The sequence below is a fragment of the Gekko japonicus genome, unplaced genomic scaffold (genome assembly GCF_001447785.1).
Source record: "Gekko japonicus isolate JY-2015 unplaced genomic scaffold, Gekko_japonicus_V1.1 scaffold841, whole genome shotgun sequence".
Taxonomy (NCBI): domain Eukaryota; kingdom Metazoa; phylum Chordata; class Lepidosauria; order Squamata; family Gekkonidae; genus Gekko; species Gekko japonicus.
In genome coordinates this window covers 448321-470795 of record NW_015165261.1, presented here as the reverse complement: position 1 = coordinate 470795, position 22475 = coordinate 448321, and the positions used below count along the sequence as shown (strand labels likewise).

Here is a 22475-nt window from a genome sequence, read left to right as displayed (position 1 = left end):
TCTGTAGATAGTTTCAGAGGATAGCGGTGTTGTTATGCAACAGGAGATCTAGATCTGAGTCCAGCAGCACCTTAGAGACCAATAAGATTTTCAGGGTATAAACTTTCAAGAGTCAAAGCTCCCAAGGGTATTTCTTGAAGGGAACTTTGACTCTTGAAAGCTTATACCCTGAAAATCTTATTGGTCTCTAAGGTGCTGCTGGACTCAGATCTAGTATCCTATTGATACCATTCAGGGGAGAAATGTTGGATCGCCGCTAACAAAGGATCGGAGAGTGATTTCAGCAAAGAAGTGATTCAGCTTTATTGAAGTAACGAACAAGCACTTAAACGCATTCATAACCAGAACAAACAACATTGGGAGCTGTGCTCCTTTTAAACATTCCCGGGCTAACATAGCCACACCTATTTACAAAAACCGACCAATGAGGTTGCTTGGATAAAGTCCAATGGGAGTTCTTCCCGCTCAGTGTTAAGTATTGTCCTGATTGGTCGTTGATACAGGCGACCAATCACAAGTGAGATCGGAGGAGCCTTCATTCGGCTCAAGCTTAACATAGGAGGTGAATGGGACGATTCATGTAAGCAATTTCCAATACATTACAAGAAATATCTAGTCTTCCTTTCAGGCAGACAGGAGATACAGACTGACTTTTTATTAAGGGCTGTGCACTAGCCAAGACTGATTTTTCATCAGCTATACATTTCGCATACATTGCCCTGACCTGGGTAGCCCAGGCTAGCCCGATCTCGTCAGATCTCGGAAGTTAAGCAGGGCTAGTATTTGGAAGGGTGACCTCCAAGGAATACCAGGGCCATGAAGTGGAGGCAATGGCAAACCACCTCTGAAAAATCTCTTGCCAAAAAACAAGTCTAGCTCGCCACCTAGTGGTGCATAGTGCTTAAAGAGCTAGAACTTCAGACTGCCAGGCAATCTTAGGATCTCCTGGCTATACTACACACAATACCATACAATAATGTATTGTAAATTATTTGCACACATTTTTGTTGCAGCCCAAATTTGAGCATCAAGTCTACGTTCCACAAACATCATCTGTAGGTGATTTAGTAAGACTGTTGTGATTTCAGATTTCAGTGAGATCCATACAAGAGGGCCGTCTTTTGGCTTTTCCCTTAGAATCACAGGCTCCTCTCTTTATATTCAGGTCCTCTCTTTATATCCAGTGACAGATTCTAGGGAAAATGCGAAGCAAGCGGTTTGGTATCGCAGCATGTCACGAAGCCTTTTTAGCACCAGAGACATCATTCTGGCTTCGTAATCCCTTCAGAGAATTCCTTCCAACAAATATAGACAAAGGCCGTCATGACGAAGGGAGAAGGGGGGGGGGAGCCCTTTCCCCTAAACTGCTCACAATCCACCAAGAGAATGTAATAAGAAAAAAAAGAATGACTTCCCATAACAGAGAGGATTGCATGTTCACTTCTTAGAAAATGATGCTACAAGCGCAGCACATAGGTCATTTGTCCTTTTTCTGGAGCCTCTTGCTCATGTGAAAGTTGGTTACGATATGGCGTGGTTTCTACAGACAGCTGTCCTACTGGGCACTGGACAGACAGAATGGCTGGCATTGCGGAGCGATGTAGTCATTGCAAATGGAATGAAGCTCTTGTATTTCACACAGATTCACTTATGCAGTGTGGTTACACTCCGAGACTCATCCCTCTCCCCCCTCCCTTCCCAATTCCTATCCTTGACACTAGATCTGGCTAGTTAACATGTCTGGAATGAGAAAGCACCTAGCTCAGAGCTGGCGGTGCTGAGGGCGTACTTGGATGCCCAGGTTGGAAGATTATCTCATTCAGAAGAAGTTTTCCCAGGGATATATAAGCTAAACTAGATTGGCGTGTCTCAGCAAAGCTGCCTTGAGTCCTGGGAGGCATCTTCCCTTAAAGGAGTACCACACACCACTAGCACCAGCTATGATGATGCTAAGAGTAGAAGAGCTGGTAAGCGTTCATTACCTTTTGCATTGACTGGTATTGTAAGGTTTGGTAACACACAGTGAATTTGTGCATCGTTTTATGTACTTCTGTATATTGTTGCTGTATCCTGTGGAATGGGCCACACTCTGCTTAGAGGAGATTGGCCTGTTTTGGCTTTTGATTTCAGTTTTATGCTGTTCCACAGATTAGCAGGTTACAGCATGGGATGCAATTTGGATTGGTAAACTTGTGTGGTGGTTTGTAACCACAAGTGACAAAATCCCGGTTCAAATCTCAGTTTAGCAGGGAGCTGGTGGGTGGCCTCAGGCAGTGGCTGTTCCACCACAACCCCCTTTGTGTTATATGAGAATCATCTTACAAAGTCATTGTGAGGACTGCTGATATTATTAAGTGCTTTAAGTACTTAGAGTAAGGGCTATAAAATTCTAAGCATTGCTACAGGGAAAAAAATGGCTTAGATTTAGAACAACATAAGAAGAAAGTGTGACTTTATGCAGAAACACATCATGCTATGGATAGTATCTCATGAAGGGAGTTTAGACTCTTGAAAGCTTCCAAAATCTTGTTGGTGTCTAAGATGCTGCTGGATTAAAATCTAGCTATCATGCTATAGTTGGCTCTGTAAACGATGTATGGCAAACGCAAAAAGGCTTGATCCTACCCCACGGTGAGTCAGGGAAACAATTTTTTATTAGATCTGTATCCAGCTTTTGGCCCAATGGGTCTTTACAGAGTGGCTAAGAGGCAGCTATTAAGATGTTCTATTTCACTCTGAATGATCATCTATATTCTTGAATCTTGCAAATGTATTTCCAGCTATGCCTATGCTGTGCAAAACATGCAAGGCTACCTCAGATGTAACTGGGAGCCATTCTGGACAGGACAACCAAGTATAGGGAGAGGAGCTGAATGACTTAATGGGCTTCTCTAATGTTGATGACCGTATTATTAAAGGCAAGGGGGGAAAGTGCAAGATGGTAGTCTTCTGAACAGATTGATTGCCCCCCAATGAGTTTATTTATTTTGCTGTCAAGTCACAGCTGACTTATGGAAACCTTGTAGCATTTTCAAGGCAAGAGATGTTCAGATGTGGTTTGCCTGCCTCTGCATAGCAACTCTGAACTTCATTGGTGGTCTCTCAACCAGGTTCTAACCAAGATTGACCTGTCTTAGGTTTTGAGATCTGATGAATCAGGCTCGGCTGACTATCCAAGTTAGGTGGACCATATGAGCACATTTCCTATAATTACTCTGTTGGAATCTCCTCCAACCTGAGATAGATGTAAGAGCTGGACTTTTATTATTTGCACTGGTTGAGTAGAGTGGTTCCTCAAATGTTCCTGGACATGAACCACAATTATTTTAGATTGACCTTAGCAAATGGAATCAATGGGTATGAGTTAAGATCAAAAAAAAAAATCAGATCTTAATGAAATTTGGTGACTTCTACTGCTAATACTTATGTGGCTTTCAAAGAAACAACATTGTCTGGATCACAAGAACAATTGATTTTTCATGTCCAAGGGAGCTTTGGATTTGTGTCTCTCAGACATAGCATCCACACGTTGCATGGCAAACTTCTTTTAGAATGAAGAGGAGTTTTGATACAGAGGTTGGTATTTCAAAGGGGGTGAGTGGGAATAAAACATCCCACTGGACTCATGTAAGTGCTTGGATGTACCCAAAGTAGTACACAGGAACTTGGTCACTAACCCATTGAAAGCAATGCAATTTACATTGATCTTGGAAAAGTGATTTCCTTGATTACAACAAGACTTAGTGTGACTAATTTTAGCTGGATCAGAGCCCGTGGAATGGGCTGGCTGTGCTGGCTGACTGATGCATGCAATAACCACAGTGTACTCATAGTGCCGAACATAGGAACACTTAATTTTAAATGAATGGACTAGTCACCTTTGACCAAACGTTTATTTTGTTATTTCTAATCAACATGTTCGATGTAAGCCCTTCCCCCCAAATCTGTGTGTTCACTAATAGGAAAAATTTAGTTCTTGCATAAAAGTGTCCTTTCTAATCTATTTCCTCATAGATTACATATTACTAGAAACCTGCAGCAAAACAATTGGTCGGTTGGTCAAAACAATACATGAAATACAGCTGCCTGCTATTGCTCACTGACCTCCATTGCTCCCTGTAGAGTTGCCAGGTCACAAGAGTGACAGCAGATACACAATTGGCAGAATTCCCCTGTCAAAAGACATATGAGATTTTAAACCGACACCTTTCCCTTTCTTCACAAAAGCTGGACTGCAAACATTCCGAGCACTTTGTTCCCTGAATATTTGGAATGCTCGTCAACAACATTCTTTGTCTTCAAAGTGGTACAGCCAGTTGCCTTTCTCAAATCCCTAATCATCCATGTTGTCATCATTTCACCTCCATTCCAACGTATTCCCTCCCTCCCTCTTTCTCATGAGTTTTCTCACTGCATAGTTTGACAGTGGACAAAGCTTGTCCTTGAAATTCTGATATCTCAGGTACCCTTTTTCTTCAACAGGTAACAGGAAAGAAGGCCAGTAGAGAAAATGGTGATTTCCTCCTAGAGGATTTCAAAAACGGAGAATATGAAGCTGCAGTGAAGTTAGAGAAACAGGAGGATTTGAAGACACTCACAGATCACTCCTTCACACGGCGCAATCTGACCTACAAAGAAGAAAAAGAGCTAGAAGCCCAGGTAAAAACAAAAAAAATCATTATTGCCTGTATGTATTCTTAGGCTTCTATAGTTAATTAAGATAACACCCTAACTATCTTTGGCAAAAACTCACCTTTCAGATAATAATGTGAACATTTATTTATTTATTTAAATGGTTTTATCCTGCCTGAACAATTATATTTTTATTTTTAAGAATGTTTTAACCCTGCCTTTCCTTTTGACTCAAGGCAACTCTGGTAGGTATACTTTGGAAACCAGAGAAAACTTTCTCTTTGCTTATGAGTGCAGTCATATGACATTACCAAGCTGGCCCTAAGATTCTCAACATCAGCTAATTATATAACTAGAGAACCATGGACTGGAGGAAACTAGAGGGGAAAAGTGGGGGACCTGCAGGGATTTGGGGGAAGTATCTCATTTTCTCCTCTCCCATTATTTCTTCTTTCCCTTCTCTCATAGCCCCTATAGCCTTTTTCCTTTTCTTCCATCTTCCACCTACCTTTATCTGCTCCCCAACTTTCCCTCCTTCCCTCTCCTCTGGCAGCCTCTAGCCAGGGAAAACCCAGGGTCCAGTCTTGTGGTGAACTCCTGAGCTCACACGATCACACTACAATTTTTTCACAGGATGGCTGCTGTTGAACAGTAGTGAGCAGCCAGGCCTAGGTGAGTCATGTAAGTCAGGTGTTAATAGGTTGCTAGGAAGTTGCTGCTGATCGTGGCTGTGATGAGCCCTCTCAAAGGCCAAAACAGCCCTGGAAAGGGCCCTCCCCCTGCCTTTGACCACAGCTTGAAGGCTGGCAATACTATTGTAGAAACCCCCACAATGGCCACTGAGGGGGCATTTCTTAAAGGTACAGGGACTGCTTCTATTATTTTTAACCTCCCCCCCGGTGTACTATATTTCAGATTTATGTGCAAACCTTGGGCCTTTTTTACAGGTTTGTAGAAGGATCTGTTCATGGCTCCAGTCTCTGGAGTATCCAGAGTATCCACTGATTTGGCCATGCTGAGTATTAGATGTGTTGATGTGCTGCAGCTCATTCAGTAATGAACAGTTTGCATACATGATGCCCCAGATTTAATCCTAAAGTATTTCCAGAGAAGAGACCTCAAGTTGCAGGATTGGGAAAGAAATTATTTTGAGAGAGTTTGGAAGATGGCTGTTAGACATGGCTTAAAGTTCTGGGGTAGGAGGACCATTGGTCAGAAATGGACAGAGACATCTTGGGGTCTGAGCCCCCCCCCCCCGTGATATTTCCTAGGTTATAAGAAACATAATAAATTGGTTGCTTTTTAATAATACCTGTCAGGTCTCTGAACTGGGTGTTGCTGGCCCTGCCTTTGATCTGACTTCGTACAAAGCAGCCATTTATATCTAACCAGAAACTTACAGTAAGATCCTATGCAGAGTTACTCCAGTGTGAGCACAGGATTGTACTGTTAATTGGCTGACCGTATGGGAATACCCAAACTGTGTGTCTCTTATAGATCAATTATTCAGATAGTGTCTGGGAGTGGTTGTTATCCCAGTGTAACCTCCCCACCCCAAATGCCTTCCTGTCAGTTTGCTGTGGTTTCGTGCCAAGCAATCTGCTTCCCCATTCTCATCATAGCAACTGGCAAGGGCGGCCTCTCCCTATCCTGGATTTCACGCTTGCCATTTCTTACATACTCCTCTCATGCCTTTTGCTCATCCTCCAGCACTTGATGCTGAGAAGGTCGCAGAAACGAGACCCTCCTTATTTTGCAAGCTCAACATGCCCTACAAAAAACAACTCCCCCTAAAACCCCAGCCCTCCAGTTCCTCTATGCATTGTTCACAAACACAGTTCTATGCTCTGTATACTTTTTCTGTGACAAGAGTACAGTATGCTTAGTTGCTGACAATGATGTAATAATATGATCACAGCCTAGTCCAGTGAACAACAGAATGGGGTACCAAGATTCAGTGACAAACCCAATCATTAGAAAAGAGCAAGAGTCCAGTAGCACTGTAAAGACTAACAAAATTTGTGGCAGGGTATGAGCTTTCTTGAGTCTGCTCACTGTATCTGAAGACGTGAGCTGTGACTCATGAAAGCTTATACCTTGCCACAAATTTTGCTAGTCTTTAAGGTGCTACTGGACTCTTGCTCTTTTCTACTGCTACAGACAGACTAACACAGCTACCCAACTTGATCTAAACCCAGATTAACTCTGATGAGATGAGAACAGAATAATAGAATCATAGAGTTGGAAGGGACCTCCAGGGTCATCTAGTCCAACCCCCTGCACAATGCAGGAAATTCACAAATACCTCCACCCCCACACCACCATTGACCGCTATTCCACACCCAGAAAATGACAAAAGATGACAGAACTTTATAAAGCAATCCAAGTTCCATCTAGTCTAGAGTCCTTTTCCAGCAGTGACCAGCCAAGTGTACCACAAAAACTCACAAACATGATCAAAACACCCTTCACTAACATTGGCCAACCACAGATATCTCACCTCTGCACATGAAAGGTCTGCTTTTACCCATTTTGGCCAATAGCCATCGACAGAACAATTCTCATGAAGCCAATGCTGCTAGAAGCAGACTCACGATGCCGTGCCAGAGCAGCTGCTTTGTTGATGCTACCATCCTGGCAATGCCAGTATTTCCATAATATCTTTGTGCAGAGTGTTCACATGGGTGAAGGCAGAGGGAAGGCAAAGCAAAGGCTCGACACAGGAAGGCTTATACCTTTCACCCCTCTCAAATCCATCTAGGATGAAAAAACCCTACATACCCAACTATATCTGGCTATAATGAATAGACAACATTGCAGGATAGGCCTACCATCTGATCGCATCCTTGAGATACCCCTGTAGCTTTACTAGAACAAGCCAAACCTTATGTCAGTTACCGATATGGGATCTGTGGGGTCACGTGAACGTAAGAAGCTATAACAATGAATCACATCAGTGGTCCATCTAGTCCAGACTCAGGGCAGTCCTCCATAAGTCTTAGCGTAGAAATGTTTTCTTTTAACTGAAAATGCTGCGGAGGGAACATGAGACCGTTATGCCTGTACAGCATCTACATGGCAATTAAACTATGACCCCCTCAGCCGATAAGTACATTTTGTAATATAATCATTGTGATTTTTCTTCCCACTATCCAATATTTTTCTTGTGGTGGATGAGAATAAATACGAGTACCAGCCTTCACCTGAAAAGATATGCAAAAACAGAGAAAATATTAGTAACATTTAGTTTCACATACTTTCACTTTGAAGTAACAGATTATTTGGCACTTGAAAATTAGCATTTAACAGCTTCAGTGCGGATGGATTATTCAAATGTAGAATTATAACACCGTGTTACATCTCATGACAGATCCAAATCCTACATTTTAAAAAAAGTTTGGGATCTGACTCTTTCTCCCTTTCCCTTTAATGAGGTGTAACAAAGGTGTAAGGTGAAACGGCTTCATTGCTTAAAAATAGGCAGGGAGTATCTGCCAGTGGGCAAGAATCATTTAACATTCTGGGACAGGGCCTCTCGCTCACATTCACACTCACAAGCATCTTGTTCTGTGAACAGTCCTGCTAGATGCCACGTTGTTTGACAAATGTGATTTTAATACTGCCTGATGATTATTCCTCAAGAATTCTCACTACAGTGAATCTTAATGAACGTGTAACACTTTATATATAGTATGTGCAGGCTATTCTTTAATCATTTGTTTAAGAACCAGCGGCATTAGTATGTATCCACTTTTTACAGGGATCAAATGATCTCATTCAGCACACCCAGTCCCCATAAAACCATGGTAGAATCAGAGAATTATGCTGTAACAGGGACAAGACGAAATCCTGAGGGTTGATTCTCACAGATTAGATATCACAGAGTAACCCTGTGTATTGTACTTGCCATGGGAATCAGAAGTCCACAATAATGGTGACCCCTGGGGATCGGGTTGCCAGCTCTGAGTTCGGAAATAGCTGGAGATTTGGGGGAGTGCACCCTGGAGAGGGTGGGGTTTGGGGAGGGGAGGGACCCCAGCGGGCTACAGTGCCATAGAGCCCACCCTCCAAAGCAGCCATTTTCTCCAGGGGAGCTGATCTCTGTCATCTGGAGATCAGTCGTAAAAGCGGGAGATCTCCAGTCCAGACCCCACCTGGAGGCTGGCAACCCTAACTGGTGGGGATGGGGATACTAACTTCAGAGTCCGTGTACATGAATGAGGGATTCTGGGTCTGGGAGGACCACGTTTAAACCCCCACTTCACTATGGAATCGTGCTTTGTGCAGTACAAAAGGATCTGTTCCTGAAAACACGGTGAACTTACCTTGCAGAAAGCAAGCAGCTTGTCATTCATTAAACCTTAGCATTTTGAAAAGGATAAATGGCATTATGTGGGTGGAAATGTTGTTCCACCTGCTGCATAGAATGAAACACCACATAGTAACTAGTAACTCCTTCATTATACTTGAGCTTCATTATACTTTCGCTACATCTCTCTAGTCCAGGGGTACTCACCCTTTTCCCGCCTGCAGGCACCTTTGGAATTCTGGCAAAGGGTACAAAATGGCCGCTGCAGGAGGCGGAGCCAACCACAAAATTGCTACCACAAGAGGCAAAGCCAGTCACAAAATGCCCGGGAATGAGATCATGCATAACTCTAACAGAGACTCTGCAACATTTCAGGCAGAAGCTCTATTTAACAGGGTGCCTTTTAAAATTAACATATTGTTTAAAAATATTTTCTTCCAAACACACTGCTTACTGCCAGTCAGACAGTGAAGTACTGTGGTGGCAGCTGCTGCCAAAGCAACTTTTTAACAAATCTACACAGCCATTCAGATCTCCAGAGCCCACTCAGAAGCCCTGCTGGGCAGAAACCCCACCTGGCCCTGCCCACTTCCTAGAAACATTTGGCAGGCACTCAGAAAGGTGTCGGTGGGTGCCTTGACATTGGTGACCCCTGCTGCAGTCTGTAGAAATGAGCCATTTCTATGAATTTCTTCAGTGTCTTCAGTGCCCATTCAATGCCTTCACTTTTCAGAGTTGTTCTCCCAAGGGTAGTTCTCGGGAGAGCTCTCTCAGCCCCACCTATCTCACAGGGTGTCTGTTGTGGGGAGGGGAAGGGAAAGGGATTGTAAGCTGCCCTAAGACTCCTTTGGGTAGTGAAGGGTGGGGTATAAATCCAACCTCTTCTTCTTCTTCCTACTGCCATGTTTTACGGATTTTTTTAAAAAATGTCCTTAAATCACAAATTAAACCAACAGCAAAAATTTCACTTGTTGAGTAGACTGAAAGGCAAAGGTATATCAGAAATACATATTTTACACACACATATACTATAAATAAAGTAAACAAATAAACAAACAAGTGGAAGCTGCAGCATCTGATGGAAAGGTCCATTTCTGAAACTGCCACCAACAAAGAGAAGGCCCTGCTCTTGGATCATTGTGACCTTACCTCACTCTAGAGCTGGGAACCCGAAGCAGAAACTCTCCTACTGTTGTTGTTTTGTAATTATTATTAGTATAATAATAATTATTAAACAAAACTTAGACCCTGCCTTTGTACCCTCATAAGGGCTACCAAGGTAGCTAACAAATTACAACATACATAAAAACCACACTTAATTGGCAAGAGGACTCTAAAGGAGTGCTACGTAGGGTTGCCAGTGTTCAGGTGGTGGCTGGAGATCTCCCACTATTATGAGAGAAATCAGCTCACTTGGAGAAAATGGCCACTTTGGAAGGCGGACTCTATGGCATTCTACCCCACTGAAGTCCCTCCCCTCCCCAAACCCCGCCCTCCTCAGGCTCCACCCCCAAAGTCTCCAGATATAGAGCTGGCAACCCTGTGGAGTAGGCAGTCTCTGTGATCAATGCATTGAAGCTGATGTTTGTTCTAGTTTCTGGACAGTCAGATGTTTGCTGTTTTCATTCAGCTGAAGAAGAAGAAACTAGAGGAGAGACCAAAACTTGAAAACTTGGAAGATCTTGAAAAAATCATCCAACTGAAGAAAAGGAAAAAATACAAAAAAGTCAAAGTGCCTATTTTAAAGGAACCTGAACAAGAAGTTATAGTAAGTTCTGTAACAAAATATTTTATTGCTATTTTTATGGCATCCCCCCTCCCCCCATAAAAAAAATACAGCAACCTTTACTGGTCTAACACTTATTTCTGTTCTCCATCAGACAGGTCCTGTGGACATTCCTATGTTTTTAAAGGCTGCCTTGGAAAACAAGATGCCAGTAATTGAAAAATATTTATCAGACAAAGGGGATCCAGATGCTTGTGATGAGGTATAATCTTAATTCATTTCTATTTCACCAAAAGAATATATCTGTTTTAATGATAGTTCATCTGCCATGACAGTCCCCAAAGCATCCTGGGAACTGGAGATTGATAAGTATCGAAGATGAGAGATCCCCCTCCTGTTCCTGTCAAAAAACTACAGTACCCAAGGTTCCCTGGAAAAAGGAATGGACAATCAAACCAGTTTGAATAGAGACCCACCTTTTTGTTAGAAAACTGCATACAAAGACTGGCAGTTAAACAAAACTTCCACTTCCTCTTCACTTTTGTAGCAGGTTTCTCCTATACTTTTTCACTGCTTTAAAATATACGGAACAGAAGTATAGCTTTAATCCGTTCTTTAAACAGATATTCAGGAATATATCAAATTCAGGAATACAGCAAATATATTTCATTAGTCATGTTTGTTCTAGGATTGCCAACTCCCACTTGGGAAATACCTGGAGATTTTTGGCGGTGGAGCCTGGGGGAGGGGGGCCCTCAGTAGGGTGTAGAGTCCATCCTCCCAAGCAGCCATTTTCTCCAGGGGAACTGCTCTCTGCCATCTGGAGATCAGTTATAATTTCTGGGGGATCTCCAGCCCCCACCTGGAGATTGGCAGCCCTACCATGTTCTCACAAATAGCGGAAGAGGTGATAAACCAACCAGCAGTTTGTGACCAGGAAGGAAAATTCAGCACAGTTCGGCTTGCGCAAGAGCTGTAGCAACATACAACACTGCAGTATAATTTTAATTGAAATAACAATGTGCATATGGAAGGGTGGAATGTACAACAGATGGTTCACGTTATATAATTTGCTTTTGAAATTGTAGTAGAAGAATTACCTTCCAATATGTCTTGAGCACATGGAAAATATGGTGGGAATACAGTCACTTCCCCATACAGCAAGCAGGCAGCGAGGAGTAATTTTAGTGCTTTCACTGTTATATGCACAGACACGTTCCATGGGCTCCAATCCACATTTGAGGTTGGGGTTCACAACTGAATGCTTCCCCATTCCAAAAATTCCTCATAAATTAGCATGCCAAAGAGAAGACTGGAACTGCTCCTTTTTCTGAGATTGTTATATTCATGGCATTGAAATGTAGGATTTCCTTGATAAAATGATGTTCACAAAAGAGATTCAATGACAATATCCCACAAATGCAGGAAGCTTTTTGTGCATCTGTAAAATCTGGGGCACAATCATGCCAAAAGGAAGCCCGGTTGAGTCCAACTGGAGAACGCAAAGCATAGGTGTCATTCTTCTATTTCAACCAATGCTACTCAAAGGTGCTATTGTTTTGGCTGTCTTGAGTGCTCTCATTCTGAGGGATTTATGCTATCCTGACATTTGGGTTGGGAGGGAAGGAGGCACCGTACAGCCTGATCTTGTCAGGGGGTAATCAGGGTCAGTACTGGGATGGGAGACCACGAAGGCAGACTCTGCAGAGGAAGGCAATGGCAAAACCACCCCAGCTTCTCTCTTCCCTTGCAAGCCCCTTGCTGGGGTTGCCATTAAGTTTTTTGCAAGTTGACAGCACATACAAACATATAACTTTAGAGTCAGCGCAAAAAGGTACTTTACTTAATTTGATTACAGTCATAGGTCAGCAATAACATAATCAACCGTCAGCAACGCAATAAAGGAAATATGCACATTCGGTGAAAAACAAACAACCTTGTTATAAACTAAATTCCATGCTATGGGCATAGTTACTAAAAAGGTGTAACTAGGTGCTTCCTTATTAAACAAACTGAAGCACAAAATCTGGCCACCTTTACAGTGGTTACTTGCAATGCTCCCTCTAAGCTGTGGAGTCCTGTGAGCAAAAATTCTACCTTGTGAGCTCCTGGCATTAAAGTTGTGAGTGAGCGATTTGGCTGCTGCATAAATCAGTTTGCTTTGGAGCCATCATTCCTGAGCTAAGACAAAAATGTGTGAGCCGGAGGCTAAAAAACTGTGAGCTAGCTCACACTAACTCAGCATAGAGGGAACACTGGTTACTTGTAAGATCCAGTGAAACATGGACTTTGGAGTTCAAGGGACCAAGAATATTAATCTAAAACACCAAGTTGCAGATGGTAGTCCATGCGTTTTTTAAAAAATGCTACAATTGGCACCTCTTCCGTGGCAGAGCATGACTATAGAAGCAGATTTTAGGGCTCAAATCATCACTGCTTGAAAACAAGCAGGCACAATGACTGTACCCTTGGTATTCTGCAGGGGCAAGAGAGCTGGAATTCCTGGACCCATAGTTTGCTTCAGTCTAACTCAGCTCACTGACCTGGATAGCCCAGGGAAGCCTGATCTCTCGGATCTTGGAAGCTAAGCAGGGCTGACCCTGGCAAGTATTTGGATGGGAGATCTCCAAAGAATACCAGGGCCAGGAGCAGGGGTCGTTTCGTAGAAAAAGAGCTAGGGAACTCATTAGCATAACTCATTAGCATATGCCACACCCCCTGACATCACCGGAAGTGTGTCATAAGGCCACACCCCCTGAATGCACTCGCCCGCTTCGGGAGAGGGGATCAAAGTGTAATACAAGCCTCCTCCGAGACTTACTCACAGCAATCTCAACTCTCTCTTGGGTCTTGATGCCTGCCAGTCATTCCACCTACCTGGGGGAAGCCGCGTTGAACCAAAATACAGTCCAAACTGCTGTAAGGAACACCCGTCCACCCTGAGCACTTACAGGGTGCGTCAAATCGCCATTTTACCCCCAACCGGAAGCAGGGGCGGGGCTTCGTCGTGTGCCCTGCCCCTGCACCTCACCCGGAGGAACGGCGATCCCCCGCGATCCCCCCGAATCAACCCCTGGCCAGGAGACTAGAGGCAGGGCTATCAAGCCACTTCTCTGAATGTCCTCCATGCTCAGGAGTCGTCAGAGGTCGCCATGACTTCCAGGCACGGGCATGCGCACATGCACATACATATACACACACAAAAATGCAGAACTAACCCCCCAAATCTAACTCGGCAGCTGGCCTGAGACCAGGAACTCTGATAGTACAACCCCATAAGTGACTCCAGTCTAAGCCCACTGGTTTCAGAGGGTTTAGAAGGGAGAAACTCTGCTAAGTCCATGGATTTCAATGGGTTGGACTGGAGAAACTCTGCATAGATTTGTGCTGTTACTCTGTCATCCACAGCCACTGCCCTTCATGGTCATATGGAGATAACAGGAATGCATAATATTTATTTATTTATTTATTTATTCGATTTAAATCCCACCCTTCCCGCCGAAGCAGGCTCAGGGCGGCTGAATTTCTGGAATTTTATGTAGCGCTACAAGAGTGCATCGAACCTTAGATAACCAACGTAAGCAAATGGCCCTGTCTTAAGGAGCTTAACAAATCCATGTGGATGAGAGGGGAAGGAGGGCAGAGACAGAAGCAAGAGGAGACAAGAGGTGAACATAAGCAAATGTCACTCATAGGCTTTGTTTCAGCGGGGATGAAGACTAAGGGCTTAACTGGGGGACAGAAGAGAACAGCTCTGATTACTCCAAAGGCATTAGAGAAATGCCAAGTGCTGCTTGCTTTCCTCTAATGCAATGAGAATGAAGAACTAGAAGATTCCCTTTTTGACACATTTCATATCTGACATAGATTGCCTTTTTAAAAAAGGAAAAGCAAACCTATTTATTGCTCTTCCAATCCACAGTACAAACGCACAGCATTACATCGAGCGTGCTCAGAAGGACACCTGGCGGTGGTGGAAAAGTTAGTAGAAGCTGGAGCCCAGCTTGAATTCCAAGATATGGTATGTACATTCTGTGTGTGTGTGTGTGTGTGTGTGTGTGTGTGTATTAGACCCACAGAGAGACACGCAACAATTTCTCAGGGGCAGCTCACGCATACATGCTCAGTGTTTCCCGTGGCAGCGAATCATGACTTGCACGTGTCATCAAGCCATCCCAAACTGACCACTCCAGATGGGATTTCCACAGGTACCTCAGATGCTAGGCTTTCAATAGAGAGCGCTCACATACGTGGGTGAGAATCCTCAATTTTGCATTATCAGTTGCTGACCTCACGTGTTTGCATGCACCTGTGTGACAGTCACAGCATTCTAGCAATGTGTGTTCTGGAGATGAAAAGTGTCCTAGTCACAGTGCATAGTTACTGCAGGATGCAGCAACACAGCGCCTTCTTTGGCTTGGCCTTTACCAAGGCATTTGCTACACCCCATGGCTATTCCTGTGCCAGTCAGGGTGTGAACACTAGGGCTGCCATCCCCCTAGTGGGGGAGGGGTTCCCCCCAATTTTGGGGCCTCCAATGCACCAATGGCCAGCTGGCTGGTGGGGGGAGCCCTGCCCCTGAAAAGCCCCATCCCACCCGACGTGCCTGGCGCGATGATGTCACCTCTGGATGATGTCCTTGTGATGCACATGCAAAGACTCTCGGAGCAAGACTGGACCCCCCTGCCAGCAGCCAGGCATGACCGGGCAACCCTAGGGAGCACATAAAACTGCCAGATCCATATAACAGGTCTATCAAGGCCAGTGTTGTCTACTCTGACAGGCAGCAGTCTCAGGAAGAAGTCTTTCACGTCTCCTTTATGTAGCCATGTCAGGGATTGAACCTGGGACCTTCAGCATGCAAAGCAGATGTTTTACTTCTGAGCCACAGTTATACTCCCCCCATGTCTACTTCTCTTTGGGTTGTGCTTTTATCAACCCACCAGGAAGCCAGACTGCCTCTGCAGAAGCCTTTATGTATTCTCATAGCAGCATTAGAACTGTGGCAGAAAGAGTGGTAACTACACTAGGGAAATTTTGTGTAAAGGAGGAGGTCTCGGTGGCTAGCTATTTGTTTGTCCGCTTGTTTACCAAAGTGGTATTTGTGCCCGTCTCAGACAGTTGTAGTGCTTACTGCGGCTGGAGTGCAGATTGTTTCAAATTACAGACAGGATTCAGGATAACTGTATCAGGAGGCCCTGGCTAGGTGGCAGAGCGCATATGTTGCTTGGAGGAAGCCGCAGGTTATAGCCCCACTTCAAGGAACTTAGATAGCAAGTCTGGGAAAGACCCTTGTTGGAGATCCTGAAGAACTGTTTTCTCGTAGGCTTGCCAGCCTCCAGGTGGGACCTGGAGAGTTTCTGGAATTAGAACTGATCGCCAGGCAAGTGATTAGTTCCTCTGGAGAAAATGGCAGCTTTTGAGGGTGGACTCTGTGGCCTTGTACCCCACAGAGGACCTGACCCTCCCCAAATGCCACCCCCCACCCTAAATCTCCAGGTATCTCTTAACCCAGACCTGGCCACCCTATTTGCTCAGGTAGCACAGTCCTGGGCAAGAAGATCCAGTGGTCTTCTCTGTTAAAGGTACTTTTGTACATACATTGTTTGGACATCATTTAATCTCCACTAATCAGATCGTTTTCTTTGGGCACAGCTCGAATCAACAGCTATTCATTGGGCATGTCGTGGTGGAAGCCTGGAAGTCCTGAAGTACTTGCTGAACAAAGGAATAAACAGAAATGCCAGAGACAAGGTAGCCTTTATATGATCACAGGTTATGATGTGGAATTCCACCCCCCACCCCATTCCTTTGGTAACCATTTGCACGCGACTCTGTTTTAGGTCAAAGTGTGTTATTGTATTGAAACCAACTGCCCTGCTTCCCTTGACTATGCTTTCTTCCTTTCCCCTAGCTGCTCAGCACACCTTTGCATGTGGCAGTGCGGACCGGCCAGTATGACTGCGGAGAACACCTCATTGCCTGTGAAGCAGATCTCAACGCCAAAGACAGAGTAAGTCCGTAACAGGCCACATGCAGCCATTCCAATGAAACCTCCTTCCCGTGAGGAATTTCTACTCTCTCTTAACACCAGGCCTGTCAAACAACATTCACGTAAAATCAAGATGACCTTGAGAGGGATATGGGAAGGCACAGGCAGAAAAGCCCTTGAAAAAGGTTCTAGCTCAGTGTTGGGTTCTACCCACTTGACTGCAAGGAGGAGAAGGGGCCCCTTTTGACCCCTGAGAAGATTATGCTGAGGACTGTAGGGCCCCTATGAATGAAAAACCATGTTGCGTGGAATGGGGGAGAATGCCGTAGGTATGGAGGAGTATGAAGCAAGATTGCTTGTCGTACCCCTTGTACCAAGAGAAAAGCTGCTGGGGGTAGGTTCAGCTTAGGAGAGGGGGAAAGCATTTATAAGGGTGGGGCATTCAAAAGGATACAGGTAAGCGGGGAGAAGCCCTGACCTGGGTGGTTCAGGCAAGCCTGATCTCATCAGATCTCGGAAGCTAAGCACAGTCAGCTCTGGTTAGTACTTGGATGGGTTAGTACTTGGTTGCTGTGCAGAAGTAGGCAATGGCAAACCACCTCTGTGTGTCTCTTGCCTTGAAAACTCTGCAGGGTCATTTGAAGTTGGCTGCAGCTTGATAGCACTTTCTGCCATGAAGCAGGGAGAAGTTCAGTGATGCTGCTCAGAGAGATCACTAGAGAAGCACCACCTTCTGTCCCAGATGCTGAGGACCCAAAGAACACACCCTTTTCCAGAAACATAGGCTACTGGTGCTGATTAGAAGTATCCCCAAGCTGAAATGCCTGTTGGGCTGATGTCATTTGGATGGTCTTGTGAAAGCTAGGCAACCATCTCCCCTCTGGTTTAAGTAATCCACAGGTCTGAGAGATGCCTGACAATTGGCCTTACCAGAAGCGACTCAAAAATTACAAATACACACACACAATGTACGAGCCCACGTGCCCAAGCTGTAGAAGAGATAGTGAATCAATGTATAAAACCTTCCTTCCTCTTTCTTAACTTTTTACTAGCCACAAGTGACTGGGTCAATATTTACTTAAAACCTTTATGAGATTTCTGCAGAGCATCTAACACCACACTTGATTGCAGGTCAAGCAAAAGGCTATATCACTATCTTTTTGCTATTTTTCTTGTATTTGTGTGTGTGTGTGTGTGTGTGAGCGTGCGTGCGTGCGTGCCTGGAAGTCATGGTTGACTTCTGGCAACCCCTAGTGGGGCTTGGACATTTTCAGAGAGGTGGCTTGCTATTGCCTGCCTCTGCATCCCGGCCCTGGTATTCCTTGGAAGTCTCCCATCCAAGTACTTGCCAGGGTTGGCCCTGCTTAGCTTCCAAGATCTGATGAGATTGGGCTTGCCTGGGCTATCCAGGTCAGGGCACCTTTTTGCTAGTTTAACAGCTGCTCCCTCTCCAAGGCAACCTTGGTAGTGCTTAGATACCAAGACAGTCCCTTAAACAGTGAATGCTAACCAAGAGAATGAGAATAGTACTTAACACGCTTTCCATCCACCCAAGGCAATCCAGCACCGTGGCACTTGGGTGGAAAATGCTGCCTGACTGGTTAAGTGTTTTCAGGAGGGTGCCTGAAAGCAGATTCTGTTCATTCCTTCTGGTCTGTTCTAGGAAGGAGATACGCCGATGCATGATGCAGTGAGACTGAATCGCTATAAAATGATTCGACTCCTGATTATGTATGGAGCCAACCTAAATGTGAAGAATACTGTAAGTAGCCCATCAGTCTTTAATATTATAATGATGCAGAAAATATGTTGGTGGAAATTATATGGACACTGTGGAAAACTGTATAGGATGCACTGCACAATAAATCCAAGAGCACGCTCGGCAAATTGGGAATTATGACAATAACCCTGGCGTATCTAGTTTCAGGAGGATGGCCATGCTGGTCTGCAGTAGAAGAGCTAGATTTGAAGCCAGTCGCAATGACAAAGGCAGTGTTCCTGCTCTGAGCCTAGCAGGAAGCTGAGCCCCGTTGGCAAGCGAGTGATCAACACACGTCTGCTAGGCTCAAATCATTTTGTTTGGCTTCTCATGCATTCAAAGAAGCTCATTAACTTATGATCCAGCTTCTGAATGAGTGAAAGAGTTCATCTTCAGTTTATCACTATCACAGAGTCCATTTGTATGGCTTTGGTGGGAAGAGATGATTCGGTGCATCTTTGTTGCTGCTAGTGATTGTCTTTTAACAAAGAAAGGAAAAGGCTAATAAGAAGGGAACCAGAAGGGAACCTATGCATAACCAATAAGGAAGGCTATCTCAGAACATCGGACCTAAGGGAGTTAATGAACTACGATTCCCATCATGCATTACTTTAAAAGTAGAGGACTTAATCTTCCTGCGCTAATACAAACTGCTTACTATGCTTTTCTATATACCCTGCTGGGGCAGCACAGGCAGTGTTGACTCTCGAAAGCTTATTAGGGTTTCCATCCTCCTGATGGGGGTGGGTTCCCCCCAATTTCAGGCCACCCAATCCACCTGTGTGGTCAGCTGGCTGACAGGCAGAGTCCTGCCCCCAAAGAGTTCTATGGCGCACAACATGCCCAGCACAATGACATCACCTGGAAGTGACATTTCGTGCCTGGCAAGTCATGTGGAGGGACACTCTAGTGTTCAGCCAAAAAGTCTATGGTGGCCAGCAGCCAAGAGTCCCCCAACAGCAGACGGTAGGCACCTGGCAACCCTAAAGCTTATTATGCCCTGAAATTTTCTTAGTCTCTAAGGTGCTACTGGACTTGAATCTAGCCCTGGGATATCTATCATTAAATGTATTAAGGCTATATGTCAATTTTTAAAAGTGATCTGAACATTCAGCAAAATGTTACATACCAAAGGGAAGAAAAGGAGGACTATTTAAAATAGGGTTTTCGCTTTCACTTTGTATTCTCCTTGCTTTCCATTGTATGTTTTCTCTGGTGGACATGATCTGGCAAGAATTAATCACAGTTTACACAACTAATTTGGACCTCTGAAGAGTTCCTGATCTCTTCACTGGGTATTATGCATAGCATTCACATGCTAGTGTGGCTTCTCTCCCAACCATAAACGGTGTGCAACATGAGTAAAAATAGCTGTGGCAGGTTAGGAACCCTTTAAGTAACATGTCAAACTACATGAAACCCAGCATAGAAATTTTCCTGCACCCGAATCAGTCCTAATTGAATTGCAATGAATGCAGTCAAACTGATTTGTGACTTACAAGTGTGATTGATTTCAGCGAGATTCAGAACCAAAATAGACTAGATACGGAAGTAAACAACAGCTGAAGGATCTAATTTGGACTGGGGAAGATGTGAACCTGTATGTTTCCCCCAATGGGGCAAAATAGCAGCTTCAAGGGACACTTTAAAACTGGGGAAAGGGCAGGAAGGGTTAAACCCACAGCCTCCCTCAAACCCACAGCCAGAGTGCAAATCTGTTATCCATAAAAGGATTTAGATCTCTTGTTTGGTTTGGGCATTTTTAATGACTTTTGCTGTATTGTGCCCTGTATATTTTGCTACCATGCTGACTTCCTGGTCTTGAACATTTGTGCTAGCAAACCTGACTGATGGTCATGACCCGGTGAAGGTGAGTGTGCTTCAGAATGGACAGAGGAGGCAGGAACCCAGGGTAAAAGCAGAAACTGACCGAATCTGTCAACCCTCATGAGGGGTTTAACCCAATGTATTGTTCCAATTGCTTCTCCCCATCATCCCATGTTTCCAACTTCTAGAAACATGGTAGAACAAAACAGCAAGTTTTAAGTAAAAGCTGTAAATTGTCTCTAAGGTTGAAAGATTTCATCTCATTTTCTTACGTTCCCCCGTACAGGAAGGGAAAACTCCTATGGATCTTGTTCTGCAATGGCAAAACGGCACCAAAGAAATCTTCAACAGCCTGAAGGAGAACTCGTACAAGAGCTCCCCTATAGACACCTTCTGAACTCTTTAAGACTCAAACATCAAGAGGATTGACAGTAACCTTGTAAATGGCACCATTATCAACACGAAGGAGCAGCAACCATTGCAAAGGGAACTAAACAAGTGTTTATTTTGCTGGATTATGTAAAGCCGCCTTTGTTAAAATTCAGAAGGAACAAAAAAAAAAAAAAGCGAGGACAAAACCATTTTCAAAGGCACTGTTTGAACATTTGAATTCTGTGGATTTCAAGTTGCTTTATTTATTCCTATTTATATTTTGTATTCCATTCCTTTCCTTTCCCCCTCTCCCCCTTTCTTGGATAGTGTTCCGTTGGCTGTTATTCTCTGTTGATCTTTTCAGTAAGTCAAGTTGGCACCAATGTTAGTGAGAGAGCTTGGGTTACTGATGTGCTAATTAGAAACAGCCAGGAGCATTAAAGCTGCTTTTTAAATTTAAAAAAACCCAGCAGTTCGGAGTATATTAGTAGCTTCCTGTCAAGCGCTCTTTTCATTCGAGGGTATTTGGAACCATCGCTGGTGTCCTGTTAAGACGCCGAGGCTGGAGAGACGGTGGGAAGGCAGAGAGTGTTAACGCCAATTAAGGAGAATTAACGAGGGAACGGTTCTTCTCATTTGTTAAAATCCAAGAGAAGCAACAGCCAAGTCTTTCAATCAAATGTTTCAGCGTTGTTTGGACTACAGATTTCAAAATGGAACGTTTATGCAGGTAAGAGGAGGGCAGGGCAAAAAAGGCACACGAGGGAGTACGTTGTTGTTCTCAAAGCCTGAGAAGAGAAGGAGAGGTATATTTGTACGGCTCTTTATGAACATTTTTTGTATTAAATCTTGTTTTAAGATTTCAAACATCACCCTCTCTCCTCTCTAATTTGTCTCAAGATATTGTGTGGAATAGAGAACCTGGTTTTATCAAGGCTTTGTTGCAAAAGAACACTGCGTCCCAATGGCTTTGTGAGCTCCCATTTTCAAAGTTACAAACGGCCACCTATTAGACGGAGAAGGGTCCCCAAAGGTCACCTTCTCAGCTTCAGAAAGCCACATCACAAACCAGGGCAACAGCTGGTACATGGGACCCCCAGCGACGCTTCCAATTCTGCAACTGTCCACAGAGAGCTACCAAACAGAAGCTGTGTTTCCTTTTCTGTAATCATGAAGCACGTGTGTGATTTCTTAGGAACACCCACAAATGATGGTTAATAGCAGAAAGGGACACAATGCAAAAAATCAACATCTCCAAGGAATTTTAAGTGCCATGGCAAGCAGAATCACACCCTTCTAAGCCCACTGGCTTCTGGGAACACAGAAAGGTATTACTGTGTACAGGATCACACTGTAAGTTCACTCGAAAAAGCAAAACCATGTAGGGTCTGCAAAATCCAAGACAGTTTTGGAGACTCTTGACCATCCATGGCAAAATACATTTGAAATACCTTAAAGCCATAAATGGCTAAACAGAAAAATTACTTAGGAGCACAGTCCCCCACCTCCCCTAACCACTGATGTTAACATAACCATTCATGGTTTGTTAGTTTCAGGGTTACAGCCTACAAACAGCATTTCCTCATCTTCCTATAAACAGTATGTCTACAACACAAGCCCCCTCTTAGGGTGGATAATTATGTTCCACTTCCCCCCAGGGCCTCTTCAGATGGGGCCACAGGAAAACACAGGCCCGATGGCATACTGAAAAAACACATCAGGGGGCAATGTAAAAGGTCCTGAGTTCTTCCCCTCTCTGTTCTTTTCTTTTCACTCCAAGGCTAGTGCTATTCTTTTCTCCTGAATGGTGTTTATTTCTCCCAGCTGAAGAAAAAATGCTACCTGTGTGTGAGGTGCC

General features: G+C 44.2%; 1 protein-coding gene across 1 annotated transcript; it reads left to right on the top strand.

Annotated features, from left to right (window-relative positions):
* The first annotated feature begins 1859 nt into the window (after positions 1-1859).
* ANKRD1 (ankyrin repeat domain 1 (cardiac muscle)) lies at positions 1860-20818 on the top strand. Its single transcript, XM_015410177.1, has 9 exons — positions 1860-1967; positions 4483-4659; positions 10572-10709; positions 10822-10929; positions 14590-14688; positions 16323-16421; positions 16582-16680; positions 18323-18421; positions 20532-20818. Exons 1-9 carry the CDS (start codon positions 1941-1943, stop codon positions 20640-20642), a joined length of 957 nt encoding a protein of 318 aa, XP_015265663.1. The 5' UTR covers positions 1860-1940; the 3' UTR covers positions 20643-20818.
* Positions 20819-22475: the final 1657 nt, after the last annotated feature.